The sequence below is a fragment of the Rhinichthys klamathensis genome, unplaced genomic scaffold (genome assembly GCF_029890125.1).
Source record: "Rhinichthys klamathensis goyatoka isolate OS25496 unplaced genomic scaffold, OSU_Roscu_1.1 h1tg000557l_1, whole genome shotgun sequence".
NCBI classification, from domain to species: Eukaryota; Metazoa; Chordata; class Actinopteri; order Cypriniformes; family Leuciscidae; genus Rhinichthys; species Rhinichthys klamathensis.
The window spans coordinates 1493913-1509669 of NW_026607025.1; the positions used below are offsets into that span (position 1 = coordinate 1493913).

The following is a 15757-nucleotide window of genomic DNA, read 5'->3' on the forward strand; positions in this document are numbered from 1 at the left end:
AAAGTCGTTCTACCCGTTCTATCAAAACAAAACAGCGAATGCAGCACTTCCGGACTACAAAGCAGCTTCTGGACTACAATCTAATCGCACGCACGATTAGGAAATGCAGTTTTACTAAATAAATAAAAGTGGTAGGTTTAACATGGATGATTATGTGGTAACACAACGAATAAAATCTATGAATAATTATAGGCCTACAATAAATATCTTCCATTGCACAGGGAATGCAATTAAAGATTTTAGCTTGGAAACAGGAAATTGAATTTATAATAATAAATCCAGCGTTTTGCTGGGAAATGTAGTTTGAAACGATCAAAAAAGTATAACAATGATTTATTTCATGCTTTTTGGGAACCCAAAACTAAATAAATTGTAAGTATTTTAGTACATATTCATTGGATAAAGCTATTTTAGGAAGAAGCCGCGAACTAGCTAGCAGTTTCTATATAAACCCAGCTTTATATTTTGTATTTTGAAACCAGGAACTTCAGTAAAGAGTAGATTAAATTTCTTATCTGAATCTTTTTCTTGACAACTGTAGTTTGAAAAAAATCTAACTACAATGATAATAATAAATTGGCTTTTGGTTATTAAAACTAAAAGAAAATATTTTTTTAAAATAGAATTAAATCTAATCCCACTCACTTGGATATCCATGATTTTAGAAAGAAACATGGAAATGGATAGGGTAGATTAAATTTCTTAACTGAATCATGTTTTACTTGGAAATGTGGTTTGAAACTAACAAAAACTAAAATGATAATGATGATAATGCTTACCTGAAATTAAATCTGCAAGTGCTTTGAATCGAACAAGTTGCATTACTTTCCATATACTTTAGCTTACGAAATGAATTCTCTCAGAAATAGCCAGCAGGGTTTCTGCAGGTTTTATAAAGGTCAATTTAAGACCGTTTTTAACACCAAGTACAGAAAATGCAAGTAATATATTGAAAGGAACACAAGTTATATAAACAACACTTCAGAGTTTGAACAGATCATTACTTTTTCATTTATTTTACAAAAAAAGTAGCTTGAATGCCTCTGCTCCCAACCACTCGAATAAAACTTTGTGCCTTCTGATCACAGCAAAAAAGTACTGTTCTTCCTCAGTATTTTTGTCTTTTTTTCTAGTGCAAATGTCTAAAGATTATTAAATCAAGATGCATTTTCTTGAGATGCAAAATGATAAAAAATTATGTCCAAGAAATTGATCATCAAAATGAAGTGACCTCTGATTAAAACAAGAACAAATATCTGCCAATGGGCTCAAACTTAATTCAAAGGAAGTTTTCATAACTCATTGACAGATATTTGTTCCTATTTTAAGCATAAACTCAATTCTGTAAAAATTTTTAAAACTTAATTTTACATTTGCATCTCAAGTATGTGTATCTTGATTAAAAGCAGGACAAAAACATTGAGGGAGATATTTTTATGTATCATTTTTGTATGCATGCAACATTTAATGCCATGACTATACATTTAAGACATTCTCCTCTTTGTGTAAGGGAAAATTAAAAAAAATTAAGACCCGCAGAAACCCTGAGCCAGTATGAATGAAACATGCACTGCATAGATTAAAAAAAAAAGTTAAAGAGTTAGAACTCCCTTTTTATTTATTGAAAACATTATAAAATATGAACTCCCAGCTGTAACATGTCTACATGAACCACTAGAAGCAGAGGCAGACAGATCATCAAATGGTCCCACACAGATTTCAGAGAGAGAGACATAATTCTGATCATTTGGACGAGAACATACACTGTGGTTTTAACTTTCCCCTCATAGTGAAATCAAAATGAACCCTAAACACCTTCAGTAACATGATACTAAACAGGCGCTTAAGTCGAACTAGTGCTAGACGTTTACATTCACAGTAAGATTATAATGGCGTTTGATACACCAGATCAGGCCGGTTTGGACTTGCACATTATCAGAATACAGACGCACCATCACAACACAACAGCACACAACTTACTCACTGCGACCAGATCCTAAACATAGACAGCATGAGCTTTGGGATGACTTTTTTATTTTTTATTTATCAGACCCAAAACACCCAAAGGTTCTGTCTATGGTTTCCCTGCAGAAATGAAAACAGCATCAGCAAGATGAGTGTTTTGGCTGTTATGGTCTTGCGCACACATTCACACATGCAAACGAAAGGTTTGAACAACAAAGTTCTTCAATTTTGGTCCAATCATGGCACTGACCCATGTTAAAATGGTCAGGATTGTCCATGTGTGAGTTGCTTGTGTAACAGGCACGCTAACCTCCTTTAGTATCCTAAACATAGCAGAAGTATACAGCCGATTAAATAATTACATTCTCAAATCTTTTTAAATATAGTTTTGTAGCTTATGCGAGATGTTTAGTAGCACTTTCCTGTGTAGCTACCCACTAAACGCAAGTTTAAAAGGATTGTTTTATTCATAAATGGCTATATGTGCACTTCCTCTACCCTCAGCTCACTGCATAGTGTTCTGCATCGAAATGTGTCTTCTTGCATAGCACCGATCAATAAACCCCAAACCAGAGGAACAGTGGACCCCGAACCCTAAACGCCTCACCTATGTAACAGCTACAAAGACATGTTTTCCTAAATATACAACAACCCTCTCCGTGAGGAGAGTAAATGATGGCATCACCTGTCTGGAAGCAGCTCGACAGACACCATGAGCGTTGGTATGATCTGAACAGGATTACAAACACAAACGTGTGTCCAGTTGTGATGTGCAGCGCATGGCTGTTTGTGTGTGGAAGGATGGATTCATGACTTCCTTTGTCGGACTGTGTCCATACTGCCGTTTAGCTTGCTACGGCCGGACGAGGCCGTGTTGCTGCCGTCGGCATGTCCAGGGACTCTGTCCCGCTCCGAAGACCCTTCCTGTCTACGCCGCCGTGTTTCTTTGTATCGGAGTGTGATGTCACTGTCAATGCAGAACACTTGGTCAGTTGACATCTTAGTCAGATCGCTGGATCAGTTTCTAATGCTTTACTAACTGAGTAGCATAATAACATCCTACCTGCGGTATTATATGCTGCAGAAATAGTAGTCAGATTTACATTTTTCTCTTAAAATGTTTTAAATTCTGTCATCATTTACTCGCCCTCATGTCGGTTCAGACCTGTATGAATCTTAATTCTTTTGTGGAACTGTTTTGGCTACCAGTGACTTTCCATTGTATGAACAAAAAACAATAAATACTGAGACATTTCTCAAATTATCTTTTTATGTTCCACAAAAAAAAAAAAAAAAAAAAAAAAAATCATACAAATTTGATACAACAGGGATAGTAAATGATGACAGAATTTTGAACTATCACTTTAATACTCATTTTAAAACCCATTGCATTATTTATGAAATTGTAACTGCAGTGTGTAAATGCATTCATGCCACCTCTGAGCTGAAATAAACTGTCTGTAAATATATCTAAATGCCAATTCAGATGCAACTTTTGAAAAAAAGCCTAAAAGTTTGTGTAATTAATTCTATGTTGAATCAAATAAAATATTTCTTTACAAAGCTACTTTTTGTAATGTCTTATTAGATGCTTTTCTCATTTAACACAATAATGACTTTAAATGATCTTTTGGGGGTAATTTCTGTGATTGGTTGATTTCTGAGATGTGATTAATTAGATTAAAAGTGTAATCATTTGACAGCACTAACAGACAGACAGACAGACAGACAGACAGACAGATAGACTTGATAGACTTGATTGCAATACTGATTTGGATGGTAAAAAATTATACTGTGTAAGAAATTAACAAATGTTATTATTAAAAATTGATTAAATCTGCATTTATACTGCTATCAGTAACCATAATGAAAGAACTGATATGAAGGGTCATTACCGGATGAAAAACCGCCACAAGGTCCAAATAAGGATGAGAACGATTCCGAGTATCCAGCATTGAGTGACGAAGAACGGGATTGGCAGCATGATGGTATTGGGATCGTATTTGACCACGATCAGAAACTCTGTAACAGTGATGGTCGCCACAATCCACGCTTGCTGGCCCAACTTTTTATGGAATTTCCTAAAATGCAAATGATACATTAGACTTACTGCAAGCATACAAAAAACACCCTGTTCCTAGTGAGCTGCCTAACTAGGTCATATTTTTATGCCTTGCAAGCATGTCCCAGAAAAGCCACTCCAAACAACAAAATCTTCATAGCACAGCATGTATTATTTGCAAACAAGACAATAACTGAATACATGGCAACAAACTTCCAAAATGGAAGGGAGAATTGAGAGAAACTGATTTTGCTTACATGCTTACTGGTGCGAGGGCAGGACAACCTGTCACTCACATGAGACCGACCAATAGCTAACCACAACCATCTGATCAATTCCAGATGGATAAAATCAAGTCCCTCCCTATGCTTTTTTTTATTGTTCGAAAAGCCGTTTCACTCGGATATACATATATGCATATTCATAAAAGACTACTTCCGTTTCATGCCGACTTCAATGAAATAGCTGCTTGTGTCAGGTGAAGCCAGGATGTCACCTTAGAAGGCAGCAGCCTACATAGACAACAGTTAGTGAGGCAGCTCATTTGGAAACGCTCTAGATTGTACTTACGGATCATCCATGAAGTCGTAGATCTCTCGCATGGCCACTCCGCCCACGTTCACAAAGAAGACGAGCCTCAAAAGCACCAGATAGTGCTCCGGAGGCATCCACAGCACGAACTTCAAATAAAACGTATTCAACTCTGCCAACAAGAACTACAAATAAGGAGGAAAAAAGGGTCATTTTTATTTTCGAAATCACTGTGTGGTGATTGTATGCACTAGTCATGTGACTCACCATGAAAATAATACCCAACACCGCCAGCCATCTTCGCAGGTTAGATGCCGGACGCCATTCAAAATTCACCCAACTGTACGGGGTAAACTGGAAGGCGATTCTCTTAATTTTCCCCCTTTAACACAAAAATTGCAGGATGTCATGACAGTTCAGTGTTTTACCTGCTGACCGATCCGTTAAGAGGTTTAATGCATTTTACTTGTATGTTGGGATGTGCCACAATCCCTGCCACTGATACGGCTTCATGGAGAGCCAACCGAGCGTCTTCATGCCGCAGTAAATGCCCAACCCGTTACACAGCAACACATCCATGATCCACTGCAGCAGGAGAGATTCATTTCATCTGACCTTTTTAAAACAGAGCCATGTATGATTCACAGGGTGTATCTGGTGTGATTTACTCACATGGTCCCACCAGCACTCTGAGAAGTTGGGCAGCTGGTGTTCGAGGCTGTACTCCAGGAACTCAAACATCACGCTGATGATCATACACATCCACCAGTCCCTGATCATCAGTGTCTGACACACACAAAAACAAACATGACTAAAAGTTTCTAATTCAATTTTTTTATACTGTCTGCAGATTTCAAACATGTGGTAACGTGTTCATTTGCCAACATGCTCTTGAGATAGGTACAACACCAACCTTAATGTACCAGCCGAGAAAATGGGCAGGAACAAATCCATCCATTTTGTCCTGTTGGGAAAATAATAATAAAAAATGAAATAATTGTTTTCTGATGCAAAATCAAACTAATCTAACAACTTTAAATTATTCAGATTTTGACAAATATGAATATTAAATGATACACCTCACATTTCAGACTTTAAATTATGTTTACTATATTTATATTCATTAAAAAAACGAGACTTATAGCCATATTGCGATTCCTGTTTTGCTGTCTCCAAATTTAGGACCTCTTGAAATGATAATTAAGACTTTGCTTGTGCCATTTAAGATACTTAAGACGAGTTATTGCCTTACATTTGTTACAACTGGACTAAGTAAACCTGCGGTAACTGTGATTTAAAAAAAAAAAAAAAAAATATCATTAAAAAAAAATCGAATATTCAGTTGGTTTGTGATGCATCACATTACAGAAGATTAATGCCGTTTCATGATGTTCCTATACATCTGAACTAGTTTTATATCACTCATATCACACTGCAGCCTCTACTCGTATTAAAATACTTCAATATTTCATGTCCATTTAACCTTGTAAGAGCAGGATAATGTACAGCCAACCAGTCATTAGAGTTTATTCTGTAATGTACAAATGATTGTACATTATCTCTAGGATTTGATGTATATTTAATACCCTATAAGTAGCCAGGCTCATGCCTGACCCTCTGTAAGAGATCTTTTATTATCTGTGTCGATATTGTTTTTATTATGTTGGTTGTAATGCATACCCAGATATTGTGGAAGGGGTCGGTAGGGTGTCCAGGGTCATAAATAAGACAGTTTCCTCCATAATCTCTTTCAGGAAGAGGGACACCCAGCTTTGGGTCAATGTACTTCATGAACTGCCTGCCATCATGTACTGTCTGAATAAAAATCAGAAATGTCACATTTAAATATGAGACGATATCAATAAAATACTGTATGTAAGGTTGTGCTGTTGAGGCTGGTAACAAACCTGGAACAGGATGAAGATGAGGAAGAGTTCATACACAACAGAAACACACAGCCAGAAACGCCAGTAAGCTGCAGAGACAAATGCATACCATAAACTCTTACATAAACACAAAAAATACTAATGCAGTAAAATACTAATAACTAAAATGATAAATCTTGTACATGAGAATATTGGGGGTTTGTGTTGAACTCTTTGTTGTCTGTATCACATCTGAACTTTCTGACCTGAAACTACTATAATTCATCAGCATTCTGGTTTGTTTTCAACTTGAGGTTTGTTTCTGTTTCAAGAATAATTCCTTGAAGTCATCATGAGCCACCAAAGTCATTATATTCATTAAACCAATTCAAATTTGACTTAATATGGAAATTCAGCCCTCACAACGACTTCACAGTCTTTGGTCAATACGTAAAAAAGGAACTTAAAATTAGTCCAAGTTAAAGCGCCCCAATTATGCTATTGTAAAGGCACCTACTTGTGTTTTGCTGGTCTCCTACAAAAGGTTTACATGCATCCAATGTCAAAAGACACTTTAATTTTCTCATAATATAATATCACCTCATTTTTCAAGGAGTCTGAAAACGGTTAGTTTGAAAATTCAGTTTCTCTAAGCCCCTCCTTTTCGAAAGCCTACTCTGCTCTGATTGGTCAGAATGCCCAGTCTGTTGTGATTGGTTGAACACTTGAACAGCACGTGTCGGAAACCAAATGTCCATTACCACATATCTGAACTTCAGCTCCGGATCTTACTCTGCAGTTAATACACAGTGATGCGAACAGTAAGGATGCCGTCAGTTTTACCACATCAATTCGAGCTCGAGTCTCCTTTGGAAGTGGATTTGCTTTCACAGCTCAGAAAAACAGCTGCTTCTTGACATGTCGAGAACATGAACCAAACTCTTCCAGGCCTCAGCTACAACTACAGTGTTTGAGGGTTAAAGTAAACGTCATTTACGGACAGCCAATGAAGACCATAGGCTAGCATTATGTACATCTGTTACATTGTTACATAGGTATGTAACAGGAAGTGAGACTGGAATTGCTGACGACTCGTTTCAGGCAATTCAAAATTGGTTCCAACTAGGGATGTCCCGATCCGATCACGCGATCGGAAATCGGGCCCGATCACGTGGTTTCAGACTCGATCGGAAACGGACGTTACCTCCCGATCAGGACTCGGATATATGTAAATTAGGGGTGTAACGGTACATGTATTCGTAATTATTGAACCGTTTGCTTCCGAGGCTTTGAACGAGGCTTCCGATTGGGACGCATACAAACCGAACGACTCCTAGGACCATTTTTCCTGCAGACAAAATCCGCGCTTCATCAAATGGCAAACGTAATGAAAGCGGAACGAAACTGCGCTTTCAAACTCATTATATTGTGCTTAACGGACCATTTATCAGTTCGGACCAGCAACATCTGTGCAGCGCGAGATCAAGCGACACTGTGCTAAGAGATCCAGTGAAGAAAACATTTGAATTCGCCACTGAAGTAATAACATTGCTGCGAGATCTAGTGAGAAGCATTCATATTTCTCTGTTATTAACCGTAGATCTCTATTAGATCAAACAGCGCTGACGTGGGAACCAGGAGAAACATTGTGCCGTGAATGAACATGGATTTAATGTTGCACTTCAAAACTCAAATATTATATAAATATATATTTAAATGCTATTTTTAATGTGATAACCAAAACATTATTTGTTCATCCTTCAAAGATTACCCCCATTTATAAACCTGAAAGTTTCAAGATGTAGGAAAACTCAAACTTATTTAAAAATAGTTTTTCTTTTAATAAATAGGAAATTTCTCTGGCATTTCTTTCTTTTTGCTGTATCATATCGAACCGCAAATTTTGTGAACTGTTACACCCCTAATGTGTATATATATATATTCTCATTCTTTTTTTATACACTTTTAATACATTTTTATTTTTTGTTTACATGCCTGCCGGGTATTTTAAGTTGAGGTGCTATTTGTTTTTATATTAGACTTTTTCTATATTTACTGTTGCACTAAAGTCCAAAAGTGAAGATTTTATGTTATTTATTACTTGATTGTTCAAGCTACCTCACAAAAGTGCTCTGTTTGTTAACAGAGTTGTTGAATGTTAAAATAAGGTGAATTAAATTAAAAATAAGGAACATCCTGGATCTGTTTTTTCTCTCTTCTTTATTCTTTTTTTATGTATTAGGCCTATATAAGTATCGGATCGGGACTCGGTATCGGTAGATACTCAAAATCAAATGACTCGGACTCGAGGGCAAAAAACCCTGATCGGGACATCCCTAGTTCCAACTTTATTAGTCGTGCAATTTGATTTTGAAAACTTTCCATTCACAAACAGCTATATTACACACTGCATGTAAGTTAATATTCGAAAAAAGCATAATAGGGGCACTTTAAGATGCTTGAATTATGGAAAGAGATTAGCGAAGCCATTTTTTACTTCAGTGCTACAGCCATTTGTTTGCATCTATGTCTCTAGAGTCTCTATATGTCTCTGTCTCAATGTTCAGACTCCAGACACTCCTCCTCTAAAACAACCTAGCGTACTTCACTGGGATTAAAAATTCAACACCGTTTTCACTATGACAGGAAACCAAACTTATAATTTGTCAGTTATCTTGAGAGGTCTGAATGCTTCATTCTCTGCTGACTGGTGGAGTGCTGTGTTGAAACCCCCAGGACCAGCTCATCCAGTAAAGTGAGTCAGCCCTCATAGCACAACAGAAAGTATGAGTTGAAACAGGAAACGAGTTACAGTTGCTACAACAGGATTCTTACCGTTTTAAGCTGGGTCTGTGAAAGTCTCTGGGTCTCTAACCATATCCTATCTAATTATAATTTTAAAAAGCTCAACTACAGTCATGCTAAAGCTACCCCTTTGATTAGTTAGTTCTTATTGTGCAATAATGTTTTTAAATAATAATCGCATAAATATATTAACGTTTATTAATTATAATGATTATTATTTTAGTCAAATTGATATACAATCAGTTTTTGGATAAATTGTGTAGCCCTACAAACAAGCACAGCAAATTTTTAAATGAAATTTTAAGTTTAATCATTGTGATCATTCAGAAAAATGATATGTGCAGCCCTACTATAAATTTGTGTTCAGTTTTGATGATTGTCCTCCAAATCTTCATTGGTTGTGTGCCTGTGACATCGCCAACTACTGGCCAGGCCGCAGAATGCAGTGTTTTTAGTCTTTTTCGCTGATCCTTGTGAACGAGGATCGTTTTGACACGAAAATTCTCAAAAACACAAAGAAAAAACGACTACGTTTTTACATCGCTGTCATGTACTTCTGGGAACACTATTGAGTGATGACTAAAATGACTGTGTGAATTGTTTTTATGAACTAGGTCATTGAGATAAAGACAAATTTAATCAGTCTTCCCAACACTACTTGCAAGGTAGCCTGTCTGTTATTGCATCAGCTCGCTCAATTGTAATGCAATGTGAAAAACAATGATGTATTTGTTTAGTCACGCTACATTGCTGGTTGTTGGAAAGCATGTTACTGGAGAAGGTAACCTATTCTTAACGCAGCTGAGCAACTGTAACATTACTGAAACATGTGGTTAAATCACTACTTTTAGTTTCTCCAGCCCAATGGGACCATGGGATCTCACAATTATAGCATCTCATCCTCACTGTTAACCACACCAACAGACAGAAGTCGAAGTTGACATGAAGGTGATGTGAAACCTCTGTTAATCATCTTTAAATATATAGGTTACTGCTCTAGCTTCAGTTAGGGCTGGATTATGTTTAAATTAAGGTTACTGGTCTGACCTGGGTGAGGGCGCGTGAAGGGACCATCTTTAGCTTGTGTTACTCCAAAACAAAGGAACACCAGAATACTGGCCACAATTCCTCTGAAAAAGACAAAAAATACACACTGATTAAGGGAACTGTAACTACACAACTAAATTTCTTAAATAAAATGCGAGGATTTTTTCTGTGCAAAATTCTTTGCCATGATATTAAGGTGTTCTGGGGCATTACTAGGTAAATACTAAATATATTCAGTACCGGTCAAAAGTTTGGAAACATACAGAAAAAAAATAGTAATTTTGTGAAATATAATTACAATTTAAAATAATGGTTTTCTATTTTAAAATAAAATGTATTTATGTGATGAATTTTCATCAGCCATTCTATTTTGAATAAATGCAATAAATTCTGAAAAAAGTACAACAGGTTCCAAAATAAATATTAAGCAGCACAACTGTTTCCAATATTGATAATAACTGAGTGTCAAATCAGCATATTGGAGTGATTTCTGAAGGATCATGTGACACTGAAGACTAGAGTAATGGCTGATGAAAATTCAGCTTTGCATTACATAAATACATTTTATATTAAAATTGAAAACCATTATTTTTAATTGTATTAATATTTAACTAAAATTATTGTTTTTCTGTATTTTTGGTCAAATAAATGCAGGTTTGATGAGAATAAGAGACTTCTTTCAAAAACATAAAAAAAAAAAACATTAAAAATGTCCAAACTTCTGAAAGGTACTGTAAATAAATATTCACAATAAAACAAAACAATATATTTTATGTTTATTGCAAAAATATGCATATCATGCATGCACATATTTAAGAAGTTTGAGAGTGTGGGGAAACTGGCTCTGCGTCATTCGAAGTGCTTCATGGGTACTTTTGGGCCGATTTGTTACTGATTGGTGGAGATTCTTTGCAGAATCATGGGTAATGTAGTTTTTCCCCAGGAATGAACTGAAATAATGTGTGTTGATGGCTTCCACAAAAGTATATTCCATCCATTAACAATCTTGTAGCTCACCTTAGTTAATATTTAAAATTTCCTCTATGGAAAACATGAATGGGATTTTTACTTCCGGAACCCGACTGTTGCACTCTTTACTAAGTGTTTGATTTGTAAGTTGCTATTTAATTGATAGAGAGTTTTTTAAAATGGTTTCCTTACAAAGTTCAATATTTAGAGGCCCATTTAAATCTTGCAAGCACATCTAATAATACCACACATGACATTCATACAGAAATAATAGCTTCTCTTTCTTCTGATAAAGGTCATGTGCTCTTAAGCACAGCGGGTCAGTCTGTGACCTGGACTTTGTGATCAGCAGCAGATGTCACACATAATCCTGTTAGCCAATAGAATGCAAGACACTTGCCAAGCCCCTCCCAGCAACAGCCATGTGACATTTCTGGCCACATCAGACCACTTTAACTTTATCTTCTGGAAGTGTCTCATTCTCTGGTACTGTCTGAACTGTGTTCTGGTTCCAGTGCTGAAGGTAAACACCGAACCGACTGCATGTCGGCCATACCTTTTAGTGTTGTACGCAGTGTCATGTGGCGTCTCCTCCAATAGTGTCACATAAACCAGAGCACATGTCAGGATGAACAGCACTGTCAGGGTGTGTGCCCTCCTGCAGATAGAAAGACGAAACAAGAGGATCAGTGTACAGAGCTTGCATTCAAAAGTTAGTTTAGTTTTTGCACAGCCAAAACCTGCTGGGCTGGTATACCGGTTGATCAAAAACACAACAACCACGCCTCAACATACACATATGCAAGGGGGAGAGAGGAGAGATCAGTATAACAGTTTATTACAGCAAATTTAGTACTTGGAACTGATTTTCAAGGAGCATTTTGACCTGTATAAAAATAAGTTTTTCATCACAACAATTATGGCTGTTAACCTACAAAATCATATAAAAAAATTATTAAATTATCAGAAAATAATTTTACAGCCTTTCAAATGAGAAAAGCATTTTAAAAGACAGTTCATCCAAAAATGAAAAGTCAATGGGGTCCAAAACAACACTGAAAATTATTTATTCATAGTAATTTATCAATTTTCAAATTATTTATTTTTGGGTGAACTATGCCATTGAGCTTTAAAAAATAGACACAACCTAAAAAAAAACAACAACAATGAATGCAAGCAACTTCATTAGCATTATAACTGTATTTTATTTTATAGTTGTAGCCTGGTTTCGTTATTGCGTAAAAAAAATCAGAAATAAAATTTTTAAAAATTCTGAATATTGGTTATAACATCCCAAAATAAAGAAACAATTAATGTAAACATTGGATTTTTATTATTACTATTATTAATATAATTATTTATATTAACAACAACAATAATAATATGTTTATAGTTGTAGTCTGATTTAGTTATTGCGTCAAAAATCAGGACTAAAACAAGAATCGGTTCTGAATAGGGATGCGCTGAAAATTTTCAGCTGAAACAGCCGAAATGGTTTTGAGGACCGAAATCAGCGACCGAAACAGACGTTTAATAGTGTTTCTCCGGTAGCACATTTTAACTAGCTAGAAAAAAATTAATCTAAAGAAGCACATTTGGCTAAATATATGCACTGTATTACATATTCATTACATTTGAACTTAACCTGTTAGTGTTTTCTTTATTATTTAATGCATGTTTGAATAAATCTGTCATGAAAACAAGTTATTACAGTTGTTGTTTAAATGTTTATATTTCACCAACAAACTGGAGTAGAAACAATTTTGTTATTAAAAGGTTGATAGAAAAACTGCCTCATGTGCAGTTTAAATGTTTATACGACTCAGTTTTAGCTATTTGAGTATTGATTATTAAATGTTTTTCTGTAAATGGTTTTCTGTAGGCCTATTTTCGGCCGAGTGCATCCTGAATTTTAGGTTTCGGCCCATAATTCTCATTTCGGTGCATCCCTACTTCTGAAAATATGTTATGAAACCAAACAAAGACAAAAAATGTACGCAAAACTATAAGTGAGAAAGAGTGTCTTCCACAGCATCTGTCCATCTCAAAGCCTTTAATGGATGGAGATGTCATTCTGCTGAGATTGCAGAAGAGAGAAAAGCCGAGCAAAGCTGTAATACTACTGAACAGCCTCTGGACACACAACACACAATATATAACACTCACACAGGGGGAAACCACAGAAAGACACTGAAATCAAAGAGCATAATCAGCAAATAAACAATCATTAACTATCATAACATATTAAGAGATGTTAACTCACCAGAAGAATGTGTTGGTTCCATCATCGAACACCTCACACTCGGAGCGGCCGGTTAGCTGGAGATCATCTGTGCCTGACCTCTTCCACTCACCTTTAGCCATAACGGCACAGATACACCTGTAGTTTAAACTAAACCTGGACTAAACTAAACCCAACCCACCTGTGATTTCAATTACAACTAAATCCAACACACATGAACCAAACTTACCCTAACACAACACATCTATAATTTCCAACCTGAACTTAAAGCAATAGGCTAACCTAGATGACACCTGCACTAACTGTAACCCAACAGACCTGTCAATTCAAACTGGACGAAACCCAATAGACCTGTGCTGAACTTACCCCTAACCCAACCTACCCATGCTGTGATTTACAACCAGAATAACACGCCTGATATTAAAAACAACTAACAGTTACTCAGTCCTAACTAACCCAAAGCCTAACGTTATACACTACCGCTGAGATTTAATCCTGAACTAACTCAACCTATATAAATCACAACAACTCAATAACTAACCCGAACAAACAAATACTCCCCTGTACTAACGTTACCTAAACCAGCACATTCGTGTGGGGATTTAAACCTGGCTGAAATAAAGACTAAAATAACTCAAATCACAGTAAGTCACAGGAGCTCACGCGCGTCCCGCCACTGGCCGGTAACGGGATTTACAGGATCAACAGTCGTTCGTAGATCCGAGGCTTTAATAACCAGAAGGAAAATAACGTCTTCAAGCTTTATATACGAACGCTACGGAGAGGCATCATCCAACGATATTACAGACTGCAGCAGACGCACGCGCACCTCTAGTGACATGCACTTCAGAAAAATATAACCATCATCGTAAGGTCGCGCGGCATGGCGTCATTTCCGCTCATGCCATAGGCGGCGTCACAAATTTGTGTTTTTGGTCATCAAACCATGTGCACAAATATGAAGGGCGCTCTGTTATGTAGCCACAATCAGTTATAAACACACCATTGTGTGTTTATTATTTGTATAATGCATTTAATGAAGCTGCAATGTGATAGTTGTTATATTAAATACTATCTATTTATTTACAGGCTTTATATAGCCTACATGAGAGCACAAACAATCTTTTAAATAAACAAACTGTTCCAGGTTTACACGGATGACAGATTACGTGTGTGGTGGAAAGGTTTACATAACCATAAGGAAAGTATGTCACATGATTACTGGAAACATAATGTTTGTCACACGTGCATCACCCACTATAAGTCGTACATTAAACCAGTAGCTTTAAAAGCAATAGACAATACTGGGAAAATTGTCATATATTATGTAAGCAGTCTGTTTATGTAAAACACATTATGTCCTGCTTTAGCATACAACTCTGAAAGCCTTCACAGAAAGCTGAGTCAGCACAAATACAGAACTTAGCCAGTCTAAACATGTCAGCGGTTCACACACTTCTCAGTCACGCTCAGTTCTCTTATTTAAAGTTGAATGTGATTAATTGTATTATTACTTGCTGCAACTGGCTGCAGGCCTGCGGCTCATATAGCTGGTCAAACTTGTTAGTTGTAGCTAGAGCAAGTTTGGGCTGAGAATTCAGGATACTTGTCTTGTGTGTATTTGTTAAACGCCAATTCGAACCACATCTGAGTTTATTAAGATTTACCTCAAGTTTATTTAACGCAATACTATAATGTGATCAAAAGGGGGCGCTGTTGTACTATTCCCAAAGCGCAACTACCGAACAGAAACGATTTCTCGGTTGATTTTTAACAGATCCTTTTCTTTTTGTTATGTGAAGGTCACTTTAACACTGAGTTGAAATGTTTATACTTTTATACTATCATTATAAAAAGTTTAGAATTATATAATAATATATAAAAATGTACATAAAATACTGATTTATTGTTGCTACTTTTGAATTGTTGCTATTTTTTTTAATTGTCCCCTGTCCACATTTTAGTATTCAAATTTGAAAACTAATCTTACAAAAACTAATTATTATGTCTTAAAAATCATTTCAAAATTAGAATGATTTATATTAGTAAAATAATAATTTAAATACTTGTTTGCCATCAGTTTAGTTTTATTCATCCCTTAGGAAATTTGTTTTGCACAGGAACGCATCACATTAACACACATATCTCCATAAACATTTTTGGACAAATACATTATAAGAATAAGATTAAAAAAATACTCATTTAAAAAAATCAGTGTCAGTAAAGAATGTGCACGCTTAAATTAAATTTAAGGCAATTTTATGAGAAAAA

At 36.0% G+C, this 15757-nt stretch overlaps 1 protein-coding gene across 1 annotated transcript; it reads right to left on the reverse strand.

Moving 5' to 3' along the window:
• Positions 1-1579: 1579 nt before the first annotated feature.
• On the reverse strand, positions 1580-13874 carry ptdss2 (phosphatidylserine synthase 2). The gene is made up of 12 exons (XM_056239171.1): positions 13508-13874; positions 11801-11902; positions 10276-10358; positions 6466-6533; positions 6239-6373; positions 5472-5522; positions 5231-5344; positions 5025-5143; positions 4826-4940; positions 4598-4743; positions 3861-4046; positions 1580-2932 (listed from the first exon to the last, which is right to left on the reverse strand). Exons 1-12 carry the CDS (start codon positions 13606-13608, stop codon positions 2773-2775), a joined length of 1380 nt encoding a protein of 459 aa, XP_056095146.1. The 5' UTR covers positions 13609-13874; the 3' UTR covers positions 1580-2772.
• Positions 13875-15757: the final 1883 nt, after the last annotated feature.